The 27,169-nt window shown below is 44.9% G+C and overlaps 1 protein-coding gene across 1 annotated transcript in view; it reads left to right on the top strand.

The window, feature by feature from the left end:
- TEAD4 (TEA domain transcription factor 4) overlaps positions 1-27,169 on the top strand; it is an 81,623-nt gene that overhangs the window by 22,695 nt on the left and 31,759 nt on the right. Inside the window, exon 4 of the mRNA XM_050936480.1 lies at positions 26,700-26,764. Within this exon, the coding sequence (XP_050792437.1) occupies positions 26,700-26,764 (65 nt within the window). The remainder of the gene's footprint in view (positions 1-26,699; positions 26,765-27,169) is intronic.

Here is a 27,169-nt window from a genome sequence, read left to right as displayed (position 1 = left end):
AATCAGGACGGGGGTGAGGGGTAATAGGAGCCTATAAAATCAGGACATCTGGTCACCCTACGGAGTCCACTGAGGAGAAGTGGCTCCTACTCCAAGTGAAAATGAACCAGACTCTTCTCTTCCAAGCGTGCCTCTGCCCTGTGTACTGTTTTTGATGCTGGAGGTGTTCCACTGCTCTAGTAGCAGTCTGGCTGGCTCAGGCAGATACCATCACGCTCCTGGAGGAGAAGCCCAGCTTACTTTTCTGACAGCCTGCCAGTCTCCACTTACTTTGGACTCACTGCATGGAAAGCACTGCTAGGTTACCTCCCTGTTTGCTCACTGATACAGGACCTAGCCCTTCCCTAAAGGAAATCAAAGGCCAGTGTCCCATTCGCTTCTCTGGGAGCAGGATCAGATCTGGTTTTCTTATGTGATCAGTAAGGTAGCTTTTGATTGCAGCTAAGATGCAACAGGAATTGTGTTGCTGGGATGCTTATGATTGCTGCTGTAATATCAGTGAGGTTTAGACAACAAATGGCTTTGTTTTTCACCTTTTCAGACAATGTTGTGCCATTGGTAGGGTAATGATATAAATGACAGTGTGCCTGCTTGGGAGCCAGGTCTGGTGTTCTTTAACATCATCCTTAATGATCTGGAAGGGGGTACACAGCACCTCAGTGCCACTTCCAGATGACTGTGATTAGAGAGGAATTGTACATGCCAGGGAGGAGAGAGAAATAACGAACAGGGAGACAGAGAGATTAGAAATATAGCGAAAACCTAGCCAATGAGGTTCTGCTTGAAAGAATGCAGCCTTAGTCAATCCAAAATACAGATATTCAGTGAGAGGGAGACACAGAGGAAGCAGTGATGCAGAGAGACTTCCAGGAGAGACTGGCCAGCCAAGGCTTGACTTTGCAGTGTGATGGAGCTATAATAAAAGGCTAGTGTGATTTTGGGCTGAGTGGTGAAAGCTGGTACGTCCCAGAACAGTCCCTCTCTCTGAGGCTCAGCTGTGAGGCCCTAGGGGTGTTGTATTCATTTCTGGGGGACTATGTTACCAGACAGGATTGGTGTGGTTTTCCCCAATCCAAAAAACCCAAGTGGGAAAAAAACTGAAAAACAAACACATCTGCATCGGTGTAATGAAATGAAATACAAAACACATCTTTGATGATTCACTTCGTAAACACACGTGTTCCCCAAGCAGGAAAAGGCACATGCTGTCCAAAGGGAAAGCTTCAGTCACGTTCCCAGTCTACTAATGAGCTAAACCTCTCAGGCCACGTCCAGACTAGGAATTAAAATCGATTTTAGATACGCAACTTCAGCTACGTGAATAACGTAGCTGAAGTCGAATTTCTAAAATCGAGGTACTCACCAGTCTGGACGGCGCGGCATCGATGTCCGCGGCTCTCCGTGTCGATTCCGGAACTCCGTTCGGATTGATGGAGTTCCGGAATCGATGTAAGCGCGCTCGGGGATCGATACACCGCGTCCAGACTAGACGCGATATATCGATCCCCGAGCAATCGATTTTAACCCGCCGATGCCGCGGGTTAGTCTGGACGAGGGCTAACTCTCCTTTCTCCCTTGGTAGCTAACCCGTTGCAGTTTCAACTAATCCAGCTGGAATGTGCCAAAAACACACACAGTAGTTGATGCTGAGCTAACTGGCCAGGTATTCACCTTTTTAGAAAATTGACAAAACCCTGAAAGCTGTTGTGTCTTGCTGCATTTGTTATTTTGTTCCAAAGAATTCTGAAACACACACACATTTGGGTTCAAAATTTGGATCTCCAATTTTCAGTGCTAGCAGAGAAAGAAGAAACTCAGGTTGATGTTCCATCAGCCACGTTTCAGTCTCTTCTTCCTGTTCTGGGTGGAACCTCTGACCTGTAGTTGAGAGCAGTAACGTTGGCTAATGAAAAGGTTCCATTGCGTCGTCGCTGAATCAATTTTCAATTTTGCCTTTGTGTGATTCCAGTTCTTTGTTGTTAATTAGATCAGGCCAAATTTCTGCTGAGACTGCAGCACTAATGTCATTAGCCTGTAGTTTTTCAAGTTTCTCCCTCAGTTGTTTTGTAAGTTCATTGTCTCTCTGTAGAGTCCCTTGTTGTGTGAAAATGCATATTATTTATTCATCAAAGTCCAATCCACATAAGATGTTCTTTTTTTGCTTTATTTCTGTTGTTTAAGCAGATGGCAAGACATCCATGTTGTACTTACTGTGCATTTTCAGCAACTTGGCACTATACTCTGGGGTTTTCTATTCAGACAGAGAGTGAAGAGTATCATGTAAGGGCATGCTTTGCCCAGTACGTGTGATGGTTGCCATTCTTAGCTTTTTCTTCATATTTAGCTAACCATCTTTCATTATTGTCATTGTTGATCCTTTCAGTTCTTCCTTTCTTTTCTACCTGTTTCTAAACTTGCTGCTTTTTGTAGACCTGCAAGATGAAATCCGTTTGCTGTGGATAACCAGGGCAGTGGTTCTCAACCTATTTACCATTGTGGGCTGTGTATTACTCCTGGGGAATTCTGTACCAAAAAATTAAAACTCTGTACACAATATTTTAAAATTCTGCATATTTTGCCTGTCAAAATAACACAGTATAAACACACCAGTTTCACTTATTTTGGTAATTTATTTCAAAATACCTGTCAGCAAGTATGTCGGTAACAATATGGCCAAAAAAAAGATTCAGGTAATTTTTTGACTAATAGATTCCTTATGAGGCAATACAGAACTTCGTGTAATTAATTTAAACTACAATATAGGAATGTATTTCCCCCACCCTTCGGATGCTGTGGGAGTGTCCAAGGTAGCAAAGGAGCTGAGGGAGAGGGAAAGGAGTGAACCTGGAGAGTTGTTGGGTGTGGGTGGGAGAAGTATGGAACAGCATTTTTGGGGGGGAGGGGGAGGAAGGGGAGAGATTGTTAGGGAGTTGGGGAGCCTCCCCCAGGCAAACCCTGGCTGACCCCAAGCCAATCCCGTTCAGTCAGGCACATCTGCCTCTGTCCCTGTGTGTCCCTGCACCCCTATTCGCATGTGGCCCTGCATCCCCACTCCCATTCAGCTTCTAGCTCAATGATGTCATCCCACTAGCTCCTGAGCCCATACCCCAGTCTGTCCCCCAAACTTGCTGTTCTGAACCCCAGTCTGTGGACCTTCCAACAGCCCCGTGTGCCCCACCGTCTGTCCTAACTTGTCTGCTGTGATGAACACAGCCGGCTGCTGGCTGTTCTAGTGCCACAGTGGTGTCTGGTGGGTGAAAGGCAGAACTGCAGCACTTAAGGGGCAGAATGTAATTTCTTGGGGTGGGGGAGAGGGAATTCTGCACCGGACATGAATTCTGCATGTGCACAGTGGCACAGAATTCCCCCAGGAGTAGCATATGCAGCTCTCTCTTTCTTGTGTGAGCTGCATCCACACAATATATATATATAATCCGTATAGCTACGAAAAATAAGGTTTAATATTTGTTATATGACAGCAATACGATTCAAATCGATATAATACCTTTCATTTCAACACTGGCAAATATCTATTAAGAGCATTTTAAATTAGCAAAATAAGTCAAAACATTAATTCTTAAAATTAATTAATTTACTGTAAGGGTGGCATGGCATGGTCTATTGCTACCCACACTTGTGTGCTGCTGCTAGTGACGTGCCAGGGCTGAACACCCGGAGAGCACAGCTGTGCACCCTGCCTGCAAAGAGGGGAAGCCCTGCCCGGTGAGGGGTGGCCTCCTAGCCAGGGACTGCCCCCCATACCCAACCCCCCCCCGGGACTGTCCCCCCAACATCCAGACCCCCTCCAAATATGGGCTGGCACATGTGGGTGCCCTGTCCAGGGCAGAATGGGCCCACCCAGAGGCTGCTCCCAATGTACCCATCCCTCCACCTAGGGACTGTCACCCAGACCCCCCCAGCAGCTGCCCTCAGCCGCCCCCAAGGAGTGCTCCCCAGCACTCAACCTCCCTCACTCAACCCCCGCCCCCCTTCCAGGGACTGCCTCCGGTCCCCCCACCACCTACAGTCTGTCTCCCATATGCTGGCTGCACCCCCTTCCCTGCAGCCCTAGCCTGCTGCACCTCCCTTGAGCCCTCCTCCCCATGCCTACTTGTCTCTTACCTCGGCTGCACAAAGCTCAACTGTGCATCTTGCCCTACCCATCTGCTGCTGCGGTCCTCGTGCTGGGAAACCTGCTCCAGCTGGGTCACTGGACCCACAATCCTGTGTGGGGTGGAGGAACACTGAGCACCCTGGCCTCCGGCTATGCTCCGGGGGGGAGGTGGGGGTGGTGGTGAACGATGCTGGACCTGATCTTGCACTGTCCCATTTTTGCGCAACCTCTCCACCCCCCAGCTCTGCATCCAAGTCAGGTGCCTCTCCCACCCCACCCTAGTTACGGCCCTCAGGATGTCACATGAGCTGCAGCTGTGTGCTGATTGGGCCGCAAGTGGCCTGCAGGTTGAGAACCACTGATCCGGGGAAAAGTGCATATATAATTTCTTTAAATTGACCCATGTACCTTCCAAAAGTTTCTGGCTTCCAGCAAAACAAGCTTCCTTAATACTTCACTGCTCCATCCGCTCTCCTCACTTCCACATTCTACTCACAAGCCATCATCTTCTTTTCAATCACTGTTCTCCTCCCTCCCCATGTGTTTGGGTTGTTCTTTCATTTTCTTATTGATTGATAAAAGCTATAACAAAAACCTTGATGCTCTCCTTGCTTCTCTTTCAACTGTTTAGAACAGTGATAGCCTTCACTCACAACTGGAGTCTAAAGTTTCATGTCATTCCTTTTTTCTCCTCTTCTCTCTTCACTGCGTGTTTATTTAGGAAGTTTTACTGGGTTTACAAATCCTTTCCATGTAAATATCAGAAACAAAACTAATAATTACAACAGTGAGCTTTTGTTTAAAGAGACATTATACAGGACTATAGACATCAGATCTGTATTTACCAAGTTGTGACCATATTACAGAGTGAGCATCATGACATCCATAATGTGCCATTTCTAGTGATTTTATAAAATTGAGTGAAATCTCTGATTACACATTTAACAGACAAGGCATGTCTATCAAATGTTAATGTTCAAAACAATTGGACAGGTGTGTGGTTTGGTTTTATTTTATTTTTTTTATTGTGAATGTACTTTGAGTATTGAATAAATGGTAACCAGATATCTAAGTAGTATCTCTTTGTCCTCTGTCTATTTTGATGAGTATGTAACAACCTCTCATAATTTCTGAACCATTCCTTTAGAATTGAAGCCTAATATTTCTAGTGTCAGCTTGCTCTCAAATATACATTACATTCATCTAACAACTTCAGAGTGACAGAGAAGTTCAAAAACTGCAAAAGAAAAGAAAATGGATTAAATCCAATGAGTCGAGATTTTTTCTGGAGGAAAAACTAAACAAACAAAAAGCCCAGTTTTTCACATGCCTGTTACCCAAAAAGATCTTGAAAACGTGGAATGAGTTTTAAGAAGACTAACAATTATACCAGACCTAACACTGATCAGGGGTCTGAAGGGATTGATTTAGGACCAAAGATAGAAGTAGCTAAATGTGTATACTGCTGCTAAATGCTGACTGAGAGGTGTGAGGGGAGGGCACATAATAAAAATCTAAAAATATTTGAAGGGTGTTAACGTCTAGGAGAGAGCGGGATTGGTTTATGGGGGACATGTCTATATAACTAGGATTAATAGGAGAGAATGTAGAAATATAGGCCAAATATCCGGAAAAGCTTCCTGGCAATGTGATGTATTAGGTTGCGGAGCCTCCTCCCAAAGGGAGTAGTGAAAGCTCCATTGCTTGGGAACTTTTTAAACTTCAGTGGACAAAACACTAGGAAATATCCTATAGGAGATCGGTCCCAGAGAAATAGATTAGTTAACTTAATGAACATGCTGTGTGGGAATTGGAGAAGGATCTTAAACAGACTAGACCTTCCCTTTTTCACTCAGAGTACAGAGGGGGGATTAATGTGCATGCATACATTATTTTTTCATTGTTAATTGCAAACATTTGAGAAGTAGTAGTGATGCTTTTGACATACCTGTATTTCTGTGAAGCGGGTGGTGCAAAGTATTGTAGGGTGTGAGGGGGTGGATGTTTGTGAATCTTCTCTTTGAAATGCCTGATTTTCGCAGGTTTAGTTGTTGATATTTTAAACTACAATATTCCAACGAGATACTTATTGATGGTTTTAATATTAATATTAAATATTTAATATTGTATTAATAAAGTTTTTTGGGGGGAATTTCCTTTTTATTTGCTCTAATTTTGCCATTAATTTCATGTTGTGATTATAAACTTCTCATGTCGGGGCAGTGTAAAAAAGAGGAACTAATCAGTTTTAACTATATTGAGCGTCATCTGAAACACTGTCAACTACGGCATTAAATGAGATTAAAAAACTGCTTTTTCAGGTGATTAGAAACTGAAGCTAAAATTCCAGTGCTACTAAATAAAACTACGTATTTGTAATTCTTGTTCTGAGAAGGTAGCATTTTCAAAAGCATTCAGTGCTGGGTTAACTCTGCTCCTATTGATGTCAACAGTCAAACTCCTATGGAGTCCAGTAGGAGCAAACTTAGGCTGGTGCTGAGCAATTCTGGGATTCCCACCCTGAATGTATGATTTATGATCTAGGTCTGTGCTTCCCAGTGTCTATCTAGAAGAAATTGACACAGATACACACCAGCGCTGGGCAGATTCCCCCTCTGTTAGAGAGATAAAGCAAGTCCATTGCCTCTAACCATTAGTTCCTTGTCCTACCCATAGACAGAACTCACAGCACCGCTGCTCCTACTCTGTGGGGAATGTGCATACTGATCTATTATGAGTCGTACATTACTGAAACAAACGTTACAGGTATGCAACTTTCTTTTCTCTAAAGGTGCTAATCTCCAGTCTTAAGCCTGGTCTACCCTGCAATTTTAAGTCGAATTTAGCAGCGTTACCTCGATTTAACCCTGCACCTGTCCACACGACAAAGACCTTTTTTTTTTTTTTTTTTAAATTTAAAGGGCTCTTTAAATCGATTTCTTTACTCCGCCTCTGACGAGGGGATTAGCGCTGACATCTGCCTTGCCAGGTTGAATTTGGGGTAGTATGGACACAATTCAACAGTATTGGCCTCCGGGAGCTATCCCAGAGTACTCCATTGTGACCGCTCTGGACAGTGCTCTCAACTCATATGCGCTGGCCAGGTAGACAGGAAAAGTCCCATGAACTTTTGAATCTCATTTCCTGTTTGGCCAGCACTGCGAGCTGATCAGCATAGATGACCATGCAGAGCTCATCAGCAGAGGTGACCATGGAGTCCCAGAATCGCAAAAGAGCTCCAGCATGGACTGAACGGGAGGTACGGGATCTGATCACTGTATGGGGAGATGAATCTGTGCTAGCTGAACTCTGTTCCACTACACGAAATGCCAAAACATTTGAAAAAGTCTCCAAGGGCATGAAGGACAGAGGCTATAACAGGGACCCGCAGCAGTGCCATGTGAAACTTAAGGAGCTAAGGCAAGCATACCAAAAAACCAGAGAGGCAAACGGCCCCAAACATGCCGCTTCTGTGATGAGCTGCATGCCATTCTAGGGGGTGCAGCCACCAGTACCCCAACCCTGTGCTTTGACTCCGTCAGTGGAGTAGGACGCAATACAGAAGTGAGTTTGGGGGACAAGAAGGATGATGATGAAGAGAGAGCTCACAGCAAGGAAGCGGATAAACCAGTTTTCCCAACAGCCAGTATCTGTTTCTCACCCTGGACCTGGAGCCAGTAACCCCCGAACCCACTCAAGGCTGCCTCCTGGACCCTGAAGGCAGAGAAGGGACCTCTGGTGAGTGTTTCTTTCTTTTGTAAATATTAGACATGGTTTAAAGCAAGCATGTTTAATGGTTAATTTGCCCTGGCATTTGCGGCCAGTACAGCTACTGGAAAAGTCTGTTAACGTGTCTGGGGATGAAGCGGAAATCCTCCAGGGACATCTCCATAAAGCTCTCCTGGATGTACTCCCAAAGCCTTTGCAAAAGGTTTCTGGGGAGGGCAGCCTTATTCCGTCCTCCAGAGTAGGACACTTTACCACGCCAGGCCAGAAGCACGTAGTCGGGAATCATTGCAGAACAAAGCATTGCAATGTATGGTCCCAGTGTTTATTGGCATTCAAACAACATCCGTTCTTTTATCTCTCTATGTTCTCATCAGGAGAGTGATATCATTCATGGTCATCTGGTTGAAATAGGGTGGTTTTATTAAGCGGACATTCAGAAGTGCCCGTTCCTGCTATGCTGTTTGCCTGTGGCTGAAAAGAAATGTTCCCCACTGTTAGCCACGTGATGGGGGAGGGGTGCAGCCATCAAAATGTGACCTTGTAATGAAAGCACATATGCTATGTGTAATGTTAACAGCAAGGTTTACCATGAGAGAGTGTACCCATTGTTCTATAAAATGTGTCTTTTTAACTACCACTCTCCATTTTTTTTTCCTGCACCAGCTGCATATGTTTCTCCTTCCCAGAGGCTAGCGAAGATTAGAAGGTGGAAAAAAAAATGCAGTCGGGATGAAATGTTCTCTGAGCTCATGCTGAACTCCCACACTGACAGAGCACAGCAGAATGCATGGAGGCAGACAGTGTCAGAGTGCAGGAAAGCACAATATGAATACAAGGAGAGATGGTGGGCTGAAGAGAGTAAGTGGCGGGCGGAAGATGATATGTGGCATCAGCTTGCTGACAGAAGGCAGGAGTCAATGCTCAGGCTGCTGGAGCATCAAACGCATACGCTCCAGTGTATGGTTGAGCTGCAGGAAAGGCAGCATGAGCACAGACTGCCGCTACAGCTCATGTATAACCAACTGCCCTCCTCCTCAACTTCCATAGCCTCCTCACCCAGACGCCCAAGAATGCGGTGGGGAGGGGGGCCTCCGGGCACCCAACCACTCCACCCCAGAGGATTGCCCAAACAACAGAAGGCTGGCATTCAATAAGTTTTAAAGTTTTTTAAAGTTTTAAAGTGCAGTGTGGCCTTGTCCTTCCCTCCTCCCACACCCCTCCCAGGCTACCTTGGCAGTTATCCTTCTATTTGTGTGATGATTAATAAAGAATGCATGAATGTGAAGCAGCAATGACTTTATTGCCTCTGCATGCTGTGATTGAAGGCGGGGAGGAGGGAGAGTGGTTAGCTTACAGGGAAGTAGAGTGAACCAAGGGAGGTGGGGTTCGTTAAGGAGAAACAAACCGAACTTTCACACTGTAGCCTGGCCAGTCATAAAACTGGTTTTCAAAGCTTCTCCGATGTGCACCGCACACTCCTGTAGTCTTCTAACCGCCCTGGTATCTGGCTGCGCGTAATCAGTGGCCAGACGATTTGCCTCAACCTCCCACCCCTCCATAAACGTCTCCCCCTTACTCTCACAGATATTGTGGAGCGCACAGCAAGCAGTAAAAACAATCGGAATACTGGTTTTGCTGAGGTCTATCCGAGTCAGTAAACTGCACCAGTGTGCTTTTAAACATCCAAATGCACATTCTACCACCATTCTGCACTTGCTCAGCCTATAGTTGAACAGCTCCTGACTACTGTCCAGGCTGTCTATATAAGCCATCATGAGGCTTGGGGACCCAGCCTTACTCCATTAAGGAGTAGACTGGGTCCCCAAGGATAACTGTAGGCATTTCAACATCCCCAACAGTTATTTTCTGGTCTGAGAAGAAAGTCCCTTCCTGCAGCTTTTGAAACAAACCAGAGTTCCAGAAGATTCAACCTTTCCCAGCCATCCCACATTGATGTTGGTGGAATGTCCCTTGTGATCCACCAGTGCATGCAGCACCATTGAAAAGTACCCCTTTCGGTTTATGTACTCGCTGGCTTGGTGCTTCGGTGCCAAGATAGGGATATGGGTTCCGTCCGTCGCCCCACCGCAATTAGGAAATCCTATTGCAGCAAAGCCATCCGCTATGGCCTGAACATTTCCCAGAGTCACTACCCTTGATATCAGCAGCTCTTTGATTGTGTTGGCTGCTTGGATCACAGCAGCCCTCACAGTAGATTTGCCCACTCCAAATTGATGCCTGACTGACCAGTAGCTCTCTGGCATTGCAAGCTTCCACAGGGCTATCGATACTCACTTCTCAACTGTGAGGGCTGCTCTCATCTTGGTATTCTGGTGCTTCAGGGGAGGAGAAAGCAAGTCACAAAGTTCCATGGAAGTGCTCTTGCGCATGCGAAAGTTTCCCAGTCACTGGTAATCATCCCAGACCTGCAACACTATGCAGTCCCACCAGTCTGTGCTTGTTTCCCGGGCCCACAATCGACATTCCATGGCATGAACCTGCCCCATTAACACCATGATGTCCACATTGCCAGGGCCTGTACTTTGTGAGAAGTCTATATTCATGTCTATGTCCTCATCACTGCGCTGCTGTCGCCTCTTCACCTGGTTTCACTTTTGCAGGTTCTGGTTTACAGTGCTCATAATTGCCATGGTGATCTGAGCAGGCTCCATGTTCCCAGTGCTAGGGCGTCTGCGCTGAAAAAAGGTGTGAAACAATTGTCTGCCATTGCTCTGACAGCGGGAGGGGCAACTGATGACATGGCTTACAGGGAATTAAAATCAACAAAGGTGGGGTTGGCTTTGCATCAAGGAGAAACACAAACAACTGTCACACAGAATGGCCCCCTCAAGGATTGAACTCAAAACCTTGGGTTTAGCAGGCCGTTGATTTCACAGAGGGAGGGGGGAGCAAATGAATACAAAACAAATCTGATCTATTTCTTGTTTTGATCCACTCCATCTATCTTATGCATCTTAGGCTGGCAGCAGACGGTGCATAATGGCTGGTAGCCATTGTCATCTCCTGGGTGTTTGGCAGAAGATGCTGCATTATGACTGCTAGCCATCGTCATCTCCTGGGTGCTCGCCAGAAGATGGTGCAGTACGACTGCTAGCCATTGTCATCTCCTGGGTGCTTGCCAGAAGATGGTGCAGTACGACTGGGGAATGACCTGTCTGAGTCACTCCCAGGCACCCCGACTGACCTCACCGAGATCAGCTAAAAGAGCACCCAGAAGTACGATGACGATGGCTACCTGTCGTAATGCACCATCTGCTGCCAAAAGGCAATGAGCTGCTGCTGTGTTGCAATGCAGTCCCACGTCTGCCAGCACCCAGGAGACATACGGTGACAGTGAGCTGAGTGGGTTCCATGGTATGATGTCTGCTCAGGTAACCCAGGAAAAAAAGTGTGAAACGATTGTCTGCTGTTGCTTTCAGGGAGGGAGAGGGGGGCCTGATGACATGTACCCAGAACCACCCGCGACACAGTTTTTGCCCCATCAGGCATTGGGATCTCAACTCAGAATCCCAATGGGCAGCAGAGACTGCGGGAACTCTGGGATAGCTACTCACAGTGGAACGTTCCAGAAGTCGATGCTAGTCTTGGTACTGTGGACGCAATCCTCTGACTTAATGCGCTTAGAGCATTTTGTGTGGAGACACGCACAATCAATTATATAAAAATGATTTCTAAAAAAAAGACTTGTGTAAATACAACCTAATTTCGTAGTGTAGACGTACCCTTAGAAACTACGAAGCTCCGAGGCTATTTGTATTAGAGTCTGGCAGCTAAATTATCTAAAGATTCTGTTTGCACTGGACATGCTGCAGCCTAGGGCTACAGGAACTGAGCAGGACTTTCCCTACAATTGTTCCTCCTCTGTGCCATGGACTTCTGTGGCTCTGGGCAGAGGAACTGCAGGCAGGGACACTGTCTCTCCTGTGATCTCAGTGCTCCCTTTGCTAGAGCCCAGGCAACAAGGAGGAAGAAGGCACCTGATTCAAATACAGAGGGATAAGACCAAGACTGGGGGTGGGACAGATGGCAGCAGAGGAGATAGATAGAGACAAAGAGCCTGGGTGTGGAGGAATGGAGACCAGTATTGGCTGGGCAAGGATATTGTGGGGACTTACAGTCAATGGGGATGTGGTACAGATTGAATGAGGAGCTGGGGTGAGGGTTGATTAAAATGGATGGTTTGGGTTTTTTAATGGATAGTTTTTATTTAAATCAGATTACTTTGATTTAAATTAAGCACTGGTTTATTTTTAAAAATAAACCTAACTAAAATTAGAATTTGACAATCTAGGTTAAGGCCTAAATTTATAATCTATTAAAATCATTTCAATTAAATGCGAAAAATAATGGTTGGCAGTATTTGTTTGTTGCTAGGATTTAAAGAAAGTCAAGCCACAAAACTGATAAAATCACTGGCTAAGCACCTGGAGTGGTAGCTAGTCTGCATGTGTAGAGAGACTAGTTTCTTCATTTCAGTTTATTCAGTTAGTCTAGTTCAATGATTAGTTCATTCAAGGTTAAGAAATTAATTGGGAGCTAAAAAGGCAGGAATGTTTATTTTCTTCTTTCAATCTATGAAGTGGGACAAGACAACAACAACAATCTATGAGTAAAAACTAGGTGTGAGAGGTGTGATCTACTAGTCTTAAAATCTGAAAGGATATAAACACCATAAATAATCGGTTCAATTCACTAATCAGTAGGGCTGTCAAGCGATTAAAAAAATTAATCGTGATTAATTGCAGGATTAAATTAATCTTGAGATTTAAAAAATTAATCACAATTAATCACACAATTGTGCTGTTAAACAATAGAATACCATTTATTTAGATATCTTTGGATGTTTTCTACATTTTCAAATATATTGATTTCAATTACAACACAGAATACAAAATGTACAGTGCTTACTTTAGATTTGCACTGTAAAAACCAAAATAAATAGTATTTTTCAATTCACCTAATTCAAGTACTGTAGTGCAATCTCTTTATCATGAAAGTTGAACTTACAAATGTAGAATAATGTACAAAAAAACCCTGCATTCAAAAATAGAACAATGCCAATCAGTCCTACTTCTTGTACAGCCAATCACTCAGACAAACAAGTTTGTTAACATTTATAGATTCATAGACTTAAGGTCAGAAGGGACTATTATGGTCATCTAGTCTGACCTCCTGCACAGGAAGCCACAGAATCTCACCCACCCACTCCTATAACAAACCCTTAACCTATACCTGAGTTATTGAAGTCCTCAAATCATGGTTTAAAGACCTCAAGGTGCAGAGAATCCTCCAGCAAGTGACCCGTGCCCCATGCTGCAGAGGAAGGAAAAAACCAGGGCCTCTGCCAATCTTCCCTGGAGGAAAATTCCTTCCCGACCCCAAATATGACGATCAGTTAAACCCTGAGCATGTGGGCAAGACTCACCAGCCAGCACCCAGGAAAGAATTCTCTGTAGCGTCTCAGATCCCACCCCATCTAACATCTCATGGCCAAAGCATGAGGAGGCATATGAATCTTTAGCGCATCTTGCACGTAAATATCTTGTGATGCCAGCTGCAACAGTGCCATCCGAACTCCTGTTCTCACTTTCAGGTGACATTGTAATTAAGAAGTGGGCAGGATTATCTCCCGTCAATGTAAACAAACTTGTTTCTCTTAGCGATTGGCTGAACAAGAAGTAGGACTGAGTGGACTTGTAGGCTCTAATGTTTTACACTGTTTTGTTTTTGAATGCAGTTATGTAACAAAAACTCCCTATGTTTGTAAGTTGCAGTTTCATTATAAAGAAATTGCACTACAGTACTTGTTTGATGTGATCTGAAAAATACCATTTATTTTGTTTACCATTTTTACAGTGCAAATATTTGTAATAAAAATAATATAAAGTGAGCACTGTACACTTTATATTCTGTGTTGTAATTGAAATAGATATATTTGAAAATGTAAAAAAAAAAATCCAACAATATTTAATTAATTTAAATTGGTATTCTGTTGTTTAACAGTGTGATTAATCACGGTTATTTTTTTAATCACAATTAATTTTTGAGTTAATCGCATGAGTTAACTGTATTTAATTGACAGCCCTACTAATCAGTTAGTTTTAAATGCACAGCATTTTTTGATAAAGTTTTTTTCTTATGTTTCCAATTCATTTAAGGTAGTTTTATGTTATTTTTTTTAAATGCTGGTTTGTGTATTTAATTGAATTTGAATTTCCAGCAAAACAGAGCTTAACAGAAATGGTATAAAAAATTAATCATTATCTGGTAAATAAGAAATGCATCATCTGCCATTTTCAAATGTAAAAATGAAGAATCTGAATAAATGTAAGTTGAGCTTTCTAATTGCTTAAATGAATGTGTATAGCTATAGTTAAATATACTTTATCCTTTTGCTTAGCAAAAAGAAGCACCACATTATATAATTATGTAATTGTTACAAATAAACATTTTAATGGTTACCAATAAGAATTAACATTTCTGTAGGAAAATAACTAAGAAGTACAAATGTAAAACATGATTAAAATGGATTAATTAAACTAAGGTTTCCTGCATGCTGATTTAAATCATCATTAAATCTGGTGGTTGAAGTCACTTCACCCTGGGTAGGGTGGGGAGTGGAGAACCAGAACTGGCTGGGCAGGGAGACTTGGGACAAGAAACCAGGGGCAGCTAGGGAGGAGATTTGGCACTGGGTTGAGTTGCCCAGGATGGAGACTGGGACTGGGATGAGGAGTGGAGACTGGGGCTGGCTCGGTGAGAAGCTGGGGGTGTGGTGGGAAGGAAGACTAGGAAGAGGGGTTGGGGCAAGACAGGGCTGGTATGGGAGAGGGAGGTTGGAGAAGATGAGAGAGAAGGTTGGGGAAATAAGGCAGTAAGATCTGTGACCACTAGAGAACATTCCCCCGTAGAACTGGAATAGAATTCAGGATTCTTGAGTCTCAACATTCCTCTGCTATCAGCAAATAGCTGTGAAGCTGAATGGCAAATTATGTCTCATCCTCCTCTAGTGCTGCTCCACGTAGCGAATGTCAGCCTTCCACTGATAGCAGTTACTCCGCTAATGCAAGTGGCAGGCCTCTGTGTGATGGATCTGGGCACAGGCAGCCTTAATTCTGGCATTTTCTAACTTTTGTGTGCTTGACTTTGCACTCTTACTAATGTTCTTTTAACGTATTTTTGTGTGTGTGATAGAAAGTAAATATTGGTCAGAGGCTGAAACAAAAAACAAAGAAGAAAAAAACGTCCGAGTGAATATTTCTGATTACAAAGAGATGAGCAAATGCTACTGTCTGTAGAGGAAAGCAGTATCAAAATGACTCAAGCAAAACAAAGTAATTAGAGTGATGTCTTACAAGGGGGAATCATGCAGCCGCTTTTCAGAACATGGGTTGAGGATCTCAGAGGTTGAACCTAAATTCAGCATTCTTATAGGTCAAATCCACAGTGGAAAGGTGACTCTAGCCAGGTGTTCTTTGGAAAATACCAAGTGATGTGATAAGTAGGGATGTGTCATGTTGCACGAGCAGGAGTAGTCTGTCAATAGGCGAAGAGCATGTAGACATGATCCTCAGGAGCTAGGAGCTTTTGTAATTTCACACTGTGGTCAGGATGTTGAGGGGAGGGGAGAATAGCCTGTTGTATGAAATAGGTCTTGATATTTATTTAATGTATACTGAAGGATGCGGAACATAACTTCACAAAACCTGAATGACATATTTAAATAAAAATATCAGCATATCTGTATGTTCTAAAACATCCACAGGGTAAGATAATATACCCTACCAACATTTCACCATCAACAGGAATATTTGGTCTAATAAAGGAAGAAACCAATTAGTTAAAAAAGAGAGAGAGTGACAAAACCCTCTCTCCAAGACAGTACTGAGAATCTCAGTGTAGCAGGATTACAGCCATTTAGTAGTTCTTAGCAGTTGCTTGTTATCTGCTCTGTAACAAGTCCTGTATTGTCTCTGTGTGGTGAAGATCTATGGAATGAAACCAGGAAGGCTCCGTGCAATTTATGCTCAGACAGGTGGCCTCCCAAGGTTGTTGGTCACTGGCAGAACTGGCTAAACCTCTGGGGCCTTCCCACACCTGCTGCTGAAGGGTGTGCAGCTAGCAGCTGTTCCTTTTTAACTGTCACCTTGAACTTCTGACCCGTTTTCATGGGTATTCCTCCAAATCCTCCCCTGCTGACTGCACACACTCCTCCATGATATGTCCTGCCTCCAGCAGGGATAGGGGGACTCTGATCTAGAAACTGATGATGATTGGTTGAAACTACTCTACGTGGAATGACTTTCTTGAGCCATTCACCATTCATTCCCCTGCAGTCCAGATTATATCACAACCTCAACTTTGACATCCCTTCTCTTCTCAAGATTCAGATTTGAGCCCTTAGCTTGAAACACAGTGAAGTTGGCCTGTGCTTGATGAAAGCCTCCTACCAAGTATGAGTTTGGTTAATTATTAGTGTTATTTATATAGCCCCATTACTGTGTGTGGCAATTTACAAAAAGAAAAATAGATTAAAGAACAAGCGAAACATTTGCCTTGAAGACCTGGCAATCTAAAATCACAGCCAGCTGCAGTACAGTTAACAGAGAAAGGGCCAGATTGTGTCTACGGTTTCCTCTCATTGACTTATTGCTCCCCATATCTCGGGAGAGTTTTTGTCCAAAGAGTTTTATGTAGACATGATCATGTATTGGCTTCAGAGAACAGAAGTGGATTGAAATTGAACTATACCAGTTAGGAGACTGATTTGAACATAAAGTGCAGCTTGAAAGAAGGGACAGGAAGCAAGAAGTGGGAGTAAGAGGTTGTAGGAGAGAAGCTTGGCTGGAGAGCAGGCGGAAATGAGGAGAGAATAAGATTGTAAACTCTGAGGCAGGAACTGTCATTTATGTACTGTACTTAGCACAATGGAGCCCTAATCCTTGATTGGGGCCTGTAGGGCTACTGTAGTACAGATAATACATTGTGATAGGTAAGGATAATGATCTTACGTTACAGATGTAGCATCTCTCAGCTAGAGAGAACACGTACATACTCTGAGATCCTTCTATCTGAGAGATACTAACTAAATCCACTAACAGGTCCCACCCAGTTTGTCCCAGTTTGACTTTAGGAGATCTCAGAACAATCCTTGCGCTGCCCTGCAGTTTTAGAGTGCTCTTGCTACAGATCTCCATGTGGGTTTTTTGAATGCTTTGTTGGATGGGTTTATCTTGCATGACTATGGCCTGAGGTGTATGGGCAGTGTGCAGCAGATGTGGGCATCCCACTCATTCACTGAAGACGAGATTGCACTTGGTGGGAAGGGTGGTGTAGAGCCACATTGCCTGGAACTCCCCAGTAAATGGAAGAATAAGTACACTTCTACAGCCCTTTAAAGAGTGCATCATGGTCCTGCCCCTAGTCCATCTTCCCTGTAATACTCCCTGTGCCCTGGAGGAATAATTAGGGAATAGTAGGTGCAGTCCAGTTCTGCCTAGCCTTTAGGTGAGCTATGCAAGCAGAGGAAGATCCTAACTCACTCCCCTCCCACTGTGCATCTGTGTGAGAGCTAGTCAGAGTCTAAACCTTAGGATCAGCTCTAAGCCAACATTATGCACTGCGGGGGTTAGTGAGAAACTCCTGCTATTTGCAGGTTGTTCCATACCTATCCATTAGGGGGTTTCTTGCACCTTCCTCTGAAGCATCTGGTGCTGGACACCATCTGATACCAGTGGTCTGATCTAGTATGGCACTTCCAGGATTACTTTTGTTGTGGAAAAAGGAGAGGAATAAATATAGACCTTTCCAAGAGCAGCCCCTTCACAGAGGCAAGTGTGGCCCATTGTATAGATCATTAGACTGGGAGATGGGAGACCTGAGTTTTATCTCCTACTCTGTCCCAGACTTGTTCTGTGACCTCAGGCAAGTGACTTTAACCAGGGTTGCCCGGAGGGGGCAAGTGGGGCACTTTGCCCTGGGCTCCACTGGGGCCCCCACGAACAGTTTTGGGGACCCTGGAGTGGGGTCCTTCACTCGCTCCGGGGGCCCCAGAAAATTCTCGTGGGGCCCGGGCCCCCGGAGCTTCTTCCGCTCCAGGTATTTGGCAGCAATTCGGCAGCGAGGGGTCCTTCCACTCCAGGACCTGCCGCTGAACTGCCCCGAAGACCCACGGCGGGGAGTCCTTCAGCCCCAGGACTCGCCGCCAAAGACCTCAGGCCCCCTGAATCCTCTGGGCGGCCCTGACTTTAATCAACCTCGGCCTCTGTTTCCCAAATGAGGAAAAATTATACTTGAGTTATACTTATCCTCCTTTGTAAAGCAGCTTGAGATCTGCAGATTAAAAGTGCCGTGTAAGTGCTAATTATTCCTTCTGAAGGGACGTGTTGGAACCTCTGTCTAGTGGGATGGCCTTGGCCCAGTGTAACAAGAATGTCCTGCCTAATAAATGTCACCTACTCTTCTATGCCATTTCAGAGAAGTAAGGAGCACAGATCAGAGCCACACACTTTGCACAAGCAAGAGATGAAAGCAAGTTGTAGCGACAGTACAGAAGGTTCAGGTGGCACTGATCTCACATTTGCCAAGTTACATGCCCTGTATCAAAACCAGTGGGTCAGAGGATTTTTAAAGAAGTACCTGATCAGCTTGCTGTGTTGATTGTTGGCCTCAAAAGATTATTGCTAGGATTGAATGAACATAGGGACTCAGTTCTTCTCTTATCGCAGGAGCAGTGAGCCTTTCTTGAGGAGGGCTAGAGCTCATTAGAGCCATGCAAGGAAGCAACCCAAGAGTGAATGATCACAGAGATGGAATTCTGTTCTCAGAGCCGAATATAAAATTCCTGATGGTCTAGTACATGTGTTTATGCCGAAGTGGCTTACCCCTAGTTAGTTAGTGCTGTGCTGGTGGCATTCTTTGATGCCCTACAGGGATCTCAGAGAAGGTTCTGGGATTGACTTGGCCAGGGGCCAAGTATTTACAATAAGGCACAATAAAATGCACCGTGTTTTTCATGTGTGCCTCATACACAATAATTCCGTAATGGTGATTTAATTAATAAGCATGGATAATGTGCTTGTCACTGTAGATGGCACAAAATAAAAGCAGTCTTTTCCTCTGCAGAGCTCAATTTAATGGCAACATGCTGCACAGTTTTCTTGACTTGCATATACAAGTAGTTTGTGTGTACAATAGTGCAGTAAATTGTATCCTAGGGTACTGTGATTTCCTTGAATTAAATCATTAAGACTTGAGATTGGTGCATAGAACCATCAGATATATTGAATACCTCTGCACTTCATAGTTCTCCGCATAGTACTGACTAAATTCCTAGGTCATGTCCCACTATGTATTGGGCTCAGTGTGAAACCATATATGGATTCCTTGGGGTCAGACTTCTCTTGATTGTTCCACAGCCTTGTTACAGAGCGGATCTCCCTGGGACACCACAAATGCCTGCATAGCATGGGGTAGGCCATGGAAGATATTGAGGTACTAAAGCCAAGTTTCAGGGTTGGAGCTTGAGGATGGGAAAAGTGGGATACTAAAGTAGTGTGTTTAATTCTTTTATTGGCAAGAGGATTAGGAGTCACAGGCCAAGGAGAAGAAATAGTTCCTGAGATGAGACTTAGGGAAAGCTGGAGAATCAGTTTGGCACAAAGAGACAAGGAAGCTATGCCACCTCGTGGTAAGGACATCGTGTGGGAAAGATCTAACAGCATAGAGAATGGGTTTGGGAGAGAAAGAGCAGAGCCCAAACTAAGAAGTAATGGCAATGGGAGGGGAGATAACACAAGGGACCTTGGAGACTAGGAAGTAGATTTTCTGCTTGATGCTGAAATGGGCAGCAAAGACCTCTGAGGACAGGAGTGCTATGCTCCTGCTTTTGGGCGTGAGTTAGGAGCCAAGGAGGAGCATTTGAACAGTCAAATTTGCATGCAGGGCTGGGACTTAGGGAAACCATGGAGGAAGGAACTACTCTAGCCAAGACAGTAGACTTAGGGATGCATAGGTGCTTTAGCAGAAGAGTTTCCACAGACACAATCTTGACAGAGACTAAAGTTGGAAGGGATGAGTAGATTTATGGAACTAGGGTGGGTAGAAAGCAAAGTGGCAATTTGGGGTTAGGTCAGAGTAATGAACCCTACTGTACAATGGCAGCTCTGAGCAACTATGAAGCTGGCCCCCTCTTGTGGTTGGAAGACACCCCTATAGTCTCTCTATGTATATGCAGCCAAATCATGGGGAGTGTGAGGGCCAGGGCACGTACAGTAAAGGAAACACCAAGCTGTACTGAGGTGAGGACATACAGCAGCTATGTAATTATGTTTCACCTCCGCCTAAGGGAGTGTCTGGCTGTGAATTCAGCACTGACTGTGTGGTAAGAAGGGAGGAACAATACAGATTTTTGTGAAGTTTGAAAGAAGCTAGATGTGTGTGAATTTTTACCTCATTAAGTTAGCGTTTAGAGACTCAGGCTACCCGTGAAAAACAAAAGTTTTGTTGCAGCAAGCGGCAGTGTGAATGCAGCTTTGTCGGCAGGAGCGCTGTCCTGTCAACAAACGGAATGCCACTCGCAGGGGTGGAAGTATTTTGTCGGCCGACCAAGAGCGTTTAACGCATGCTGACTTTTAGCAGACTCGGTGCAGTGTTTAGAAAACCACCTGTGTAGGAAATTGTTACGCAATGTTAAATTCGGAAAGAGGGAAGGCCAGTGGGGAATAGCTAGTGGAGAGGAGAGATGAGGCCAAGGGCTAAAACCTTAGTGGAGAAGTTTGTACCAGACAAAGGGGAGTTATGGGGTGAAAATAGAAGAGCAAGGATGCGCCAGGTCATGATGGGTAATATCAAGCAATCAGGAGGGAGGGAACCAGGGCTAGAGAGAGCAAGATCATTGACTATGTAGAAAGGGCAGTTTCAGTGGTCTGGAAGGAGAAGAAGCTGGACTGAAAGCATGCTGGGAGACAGGCGGAGGAGAAGACTTTTCCCAGGACTTTGGTAGGAAATGGAAGGTTGGACAGTAGTGAATGAGCAGGAGAGAGCCTAACGATGATGGCAGTGAACTTAGTATCAGGGAAGATATCAGTGAGTGGTTTATTGTTGCAGTGATCTTGCTGAGGAGGAAGGACTATGCGGTAGATAGACAAGGTGAGTGGGTCTAGGACTGGCATATGAGGCACTATTTTTAAAAAGATGCCCAAGAAGGCATCTACTATAACTGGAAGGAAAGAAGAAAGGAACAAGCGAGATGAAAAAAGAGGAAGGCTGGGAAGCAGACCTGAGGCAATAGATTTGACAGTGATGATTTAGCTGAGATTCTCGTCCCCGTGTTAGAATTTTGTCTAAGGGCTTGTCTACATCAGAAAGTTGCAGCGCTGGTGAGGGAGTTACAGCGCTGCAACTTTGAAGGTGTACACATCTGCAGGGCACCACCAGCGCTGCAACTCCCTGTTTGCAGCGCTGGCCGTACTCCCGTTTTGTCTCGGGTGTAGAGGATCCAGCGCTGGTGATCCAGCGCTGGTAATCCAATGTAGACACTTACCAGCGCTTTTCTTGACCTCCGTGGAAGGAGGAAGCCTCTGGTAATCAAGCTGGTCTCCTTTCCCGGTTTGCTCTCTCGTTCCCGGAGCCCAGAGCAAGCAGGTCTCCTTCCCTGCGGTTTGCTGGGTGGCTCCGGGAACGCGAGAGCAAACCGCGGCGAAGCGGGTCTCCTTTCCCGGTTTGCTCTCTCGTTCCCGGAGCCCCGAGCAAGCAGGTCTCCTTCCCTGCGGTTTGCTGGGTGGCTCCGGGAACGAGAGAGCAAACCGCGGCGAAGCGGGTCTCCTTTCCCGGTTTGCTCTCTCGTTCCCGGAGCCCCGAGCAAGCAGGTCTCCTTCCCTGCGGTTTGCTGGGTGGCTCCGGGAACGAGAGAGCAAACCGCGGCGAAGCGGGTCTCCTTTCCCGGTTTGCTCTCTCGTTCCCGGAGCCCCGAGCAAGCAGGTCTCCTTCCCTGCGGTTTGCTGGGTGGCTCCGGGAACGAGAGAGCAAACCGCGGCGAAGCGGGTCTCCTTTCCCGGTTTGCTCTCGCGTTCCCGGAACCCCCCTTGAAGCCGCCCAACAGCGCTGCAGTGTGGCCACATCTAACACCACTTGCAGCGCTGGTTGCTGTAAGTGTGGCCACTCTGCAGCGCTGGCCCTATACAGCTGTACTAATACAGCTGTAACAACCAGCGCTGCAAAACTTTAGATGTAGACATGGCCTAAGTCATGTGCCAACAGAACCTGGGACCAACTCCCTGTTTAGTTTTGTTTTGTGCTTATAGCACATTGAAAGGCGCAGATGTTGTACTGCATGTCTATAACTTCCTAGTGGCTTGATTTATTTGTGGCAGTCAGTTTCCGGTGTGTGCAATTCTTGGAGGAGATGTTTTTGTGTTTCGTAATCAACAGTTAAGTAAATAAATATGAAGTCCAGAAAACAGTGACATCCCACTAGCCATTCACTAAAATTATACCACCAGATTGAAAAGATGGATCAGATAATTTCCCTATGTCTGATTTACTTAACCCCTTTTGGGATACTGTTAGGCCATCACTGTCAGAGATCGCTTACCCATGCCACTCATCAAAGTACTTCCCAATGCAAATATTCTTTTCTTGCCTTTGGAATGGACCAGATTGCACCGAGGAGCTGGTATTTTTACACCATTTCACAGTAGAGACTGTAATAACCTTAGTCCCAGATTTGGACCTTAGCGTCCAAAATATGGGGGTTAGCATGAAAACCTCCAAGCTTAGTTACCAGCTTGGACCTGGTACCTGCTGCCACCACCCAAAAAATTAGAGTGTTTTGGGGCACTCTGGTCCCTCTGAAAAACCTTCCCTGGGGACCCCAAGACCCAAATCCCTTGAGTCTCACAACAAAGGGAAATAATCCTTTTCCCCTTCCCCCCTCCAGGTGCTCCTGGAGAGATACACAGACACAAGCTCTGTGAAACTACACAGAGAGACTCCCCCTCTCTGTTCCCAATCCTGAAAACAAAAAGTACTTTCCTATTCCCCCAGAGGGAATGCAAAGTCAGGCTAGCAATCCAACACACAGATCTCCCCTTTTCTTCCTCCCACCAATTCCCTGGTGAGTACAGACTCAATTTCCCTGAAGTAAAGAAAACTTCAACAGGTCTTAAAAGAAAGCTTTATATAAAAAGAAAGAAAAATACATACAAATGTGCTCTCTGTATTAAGATGATACAACACAGGGTTAATTGCTTAAAAGAATATTGAATAAACAGCCTTATTCAAAAAGAAGACAAATCAAAGCACTCCAGCACTTATATTCATGCAAATACCAAAGAAAAGAAACCATAGAACTTACTATCTGATCTCTTTGTCCTTACACTTAGAAACAGAAAATTAGAAAGTAGAACTACTTCTCCAAAGCTCAGAGAAAACAGGCAGCCAGAAAACAAAGACTCAGACACACACTTCCCTCCACCCAGAGTTGAAAAAATCCGGTTTCCTGATTGGTCCTCTGGTCAGGTGCTTCAGGTGAAAGAGACATTAACCCTTAGCTATCTGTTTATGACAGAGACTATCTGCAGAGACCACTATTCACTCCCACCCGGTGCAGAATAGAATCTCTAGTCTCCCACTTTCTCCTTTCTGTGAGCGCATGCTCTCTGATACACAGGGTTTATCCCAAGCTAGTGGGGAAAATTTCTGTGAGAGTGCCTTGTACAAGCAATATTTTGTCACTGGAAGACAGCAAAGAATAGCTGAGAAATTGGATTGGGACATATTTCTCATGGCTTAGGGGCCTGCTTTGAACTTCTTCCTCAATGATCACTACTACTTCTATGAAATGAGCAGAGTTAGGAATGGGGGATTACAGATGTTTTGTGCTTCTCTTAGGAAAACCTTAGTGGAATTTACTGAATCCAAGTAGCTGCAATCTGGAGTGAGATGGGACAAGAGACAGATCTAACGCTGCTGGAGATAGACGTCTAATAGGAGTGAGATGCAAACCTGCTGCAAATGCACAGGGCTGTAAAGAGAACAACAAGCAGAGAAAGAACCTGAGGGAGACTCTTTCTTTGCTGCACTCTCTGTTTTTTCATCCTGTGCCTCCAAGGGGAAGGCTTCAGGGAGGATAAAGGGCTTTCTGGTGGAGGGCTACAGTTGGTATGTTGGCTAGAGCTTCATGAAATCCAATGCGCAGTTCAGACAGAGGAGACACAACTGTTGGCAGGTTCCTGTGACTGTGGAAGGCCTCAACGGGAGTTATTCTAAGAACACAACATGCGATCAGATTACTGAGCTCTAAAAAAATGAGCCATCTGACAGTGTGCGACAGCTCCCAGCCCATTCCAGCCAAGTGAAGACATGGCATGAGGCTTTGAATATCCTGCAGCCAGGTTTGTGATGGAAACAAGCTGCCCTCCATAGAATGAGAACCCACAAACTTCTAAAAATGCATCACATGCGCACCTCTGGCTTTTAAGAGCGGGGACAACAGATCCTTAGAATTGGCTTCTCTTGCGGTTATATGACCTTCTTTTAATATGTTGCCATTAGGGATGTTCTCAGGTTTAGCACACTCCATAATTGTGTCTGTCCCTGGGTTGCTAATATCTCTGCATGGTCACCTGCATTTGCTACTGGAGTCTTTAGCAAGTAATGCACCTTGCTGACTTTCTGTCTCCTGGCTTGGTATGGAAAGTGAACCTTCAGGGAGAGGAAGGTGGAATGAGGTAATGAGAAATGGAAAGCAAAGCACGGAAGCTGGAAAAGAGGGTGGTTGTGTGATTGGATACAAAAGAGCTAAATTCTGCACCAGATTCTGCCACATGCGACTTGAGTGACTGTAATGGAATTGCCTAGGGTCTACATCTGTGCAGAATTTTCCCTGGTTTGTCAGTGATGGTCTCAGTGATATTGGTGAGGGGATTGGGCTCGCTTTGTGTAACCCACAGTCTTGAATGGAGTTGCACCATAGATACATTTGCCCCATAAAGCTTATTTTTTCTGGTTTGTGATTGTCTGAAATTCTTCTTGTAAAATTCTTGCTGGGTTAGTTCTCCCTTCCTCTCTCTTTCACTCCCCATTACACTTCGGGTACGTCTAGACTACCCACCATATCGGCGGCTAGCGATCGATTTCTCTGGGATCGATATATCGCGTCTCATCTAGACACGATATATCGATCTCCGAAAGCGCTCCCGTCGACTCCGGAACTCCACCAGTGCGAACAGCGGTAGCAGAGTTGAAAGGGGGAGCCGCAGACGTCGATCCCGCGCCGTGAGGACGAGAGGTAAATCGATCTAAGATACTTCGACTTCAGCTACGTTATTCACGTAGCTGAAGTTGCGTATCTTAGATCAATCCCCCCCAGTGTAGACCAGCCCTTCCTCTGCAGCCCACCCCCCTCGGTAGACATACACATTCTCTCACACTTCATTAGAGACAAACAGGTTTTGAGGAGCTCACTTTGTTCTGTTTAGTTTCCATTCTTCACCATTGTCGGATTGTCTTTCTCCAGCTCTGGGCCAAGCCAGCATTCTGGAAGTAGCACCCCCCTGCTCTGGCAATGCAAGTCTGCGAGGCTACCGGCCTGAGCCAGCCAGATGGAGGCTTTGAAAGCCATAAATATTATTCTTGGCACTAGAGAAAGGTCGGTTATCAGGCTGATGTTGACATCTCGCTAGCAATTGATCTCAGCTTTGTAGAAATGGCTATGCTGGTTGAAAAACAGCCAGGTGGTAGGTAGTCTAACAGCATCTGCTCCCACCTAGCTCTCTCCTGGGCTTGTCATTGCGTTAGTTGGCACTGTGAGAATAGGAGAAGTCAGCAGCACTATGTTGGGCATCAAATAATTCCATCTTTGTGCGTAGCAGAGCAGCGAAAACTGGAAAATCCGTGTGACTAAGGGCCTGCTCCTTCTCCCAGTGAGAACAAGGGGAGCCTCTCTAACAACATGAGCAGGAAACGGATTGAGACTTAAGTGGACAGAGTGCTGGAGACAGCCATGTCTGTGCTTCATTACATTTCATGAACATAACGTAAACTATCCTGTGGTTGCAGCTCCCTCTGTCAACATCAGCTAAAAGTGACATGGAAAAGACACCAAAACAAAGTGTTTGTGCCCTTTTGTGTGGCTTTGTAATTGATAAAGTTTGGATTTTTTTTATTATTTCAAAAAATTCTTCATGTTTTTACTTTAGAAATGTCAAGATTAAGTGTTTCTGCTGGAAGTCTCCTTGGAGGACTTGGGGACCTAGAGTGAGAGCTTTCTCAACCCTTCATAAAGGGCCCGGGTATTGAATTTTTGACAGAGAGCGCTTTTCTCCGAATTGTTTATCCATGTGTTTGAGTTAAATAGGTGTTTAAAAAAAACCCAAACCAAATAACTCCTCTCCCCAGAGAGCTTTAAACCATCCAAATAAAATATCACTTCCCCTCCCAATTATCATTATTTTGATATTTGTAATGTTCTAATCCCACTAGTTTTCCAAGCATTCATGCAACCTTCCATGGAAAACAAGGCAGACAAGACCTGAATTTTTAAGGTTCAGTAGAAAAAGAGCAAGAAGAAAATTTATTGATCACAACCAGCCAATAAAAGAACACAAAACTGGATTTTTTATAGATCATTGTAGATTGCACAAAGGCAATGTCAGGAATAGAATTTTCAGTTGAGACTTCTGCTCTTTAAACACTGTCCTCTGCCACATGAACTAAGTGAGAACATTCCTGACCTAGGGGATAGCATTAGGGCTTATCTCTTCCCTGAAGGCTGCATCTTCTTGCTGAGATCATGTCTCTCTAAACTTTGGTTTGCATTATTTCCTTGTTCCAGGCCGAAATGAGCTGATTGCCCGCTATATTAAACTGAGAACAGGGAAAACACGCACAAGGAAACAGGTAGGTGTGAAGTTGACTGTGTTACACTGGCTGCTTTGTTTGTGTCCCTAGGAATGGAGAGGGCTTGTGTGAACTAATCGCCTCTCTGCTGGCTGCAGTTAGTCTCTGCCTTTTGGAAAGAGATCATTGCAGTCAGCTGGGTAATGAGAGTTATGAGTTTAGTCAATCGAATGTCTTCAGATTGGACTGTAGCACTACCACACAGTGACACAGGGAACTTCCTGCAGTGACACTTTCAGTGAGATATTAAATGTTACATTTTTGGGTTAGTGAGAAAGGCTAGGCTGGGGTAGTCAATAGGACGCTGGGCCAAATCTGGACCGCCAGAACTTTTTAACGGACTGTGAACTCTTTTTATTTACTTATTAATGTGTTGTTGTTGTTGTTGTTATTTTTGTATTATTT

This window comes from Gopherus flavomarginatus, chromosome 1 (assembly GCF_025201925.1).
Source record: "Gopherus flavomarginatus isolate rGopFla2 chromosome 1, rGopFla2.mat.asm, whole genome shotgun sequence".
Lineage (NCBI taxonomy): Eukaryota > Metazoa > Chordata > Testudines > Testudinidae > Gopherus > Gopherus flavomarginatus.
The sequence above is the reverse complement of the archived record's forward strand: the minus strand, read 5'-3'. Positions and strand labels throughout refer to the sequence as shown.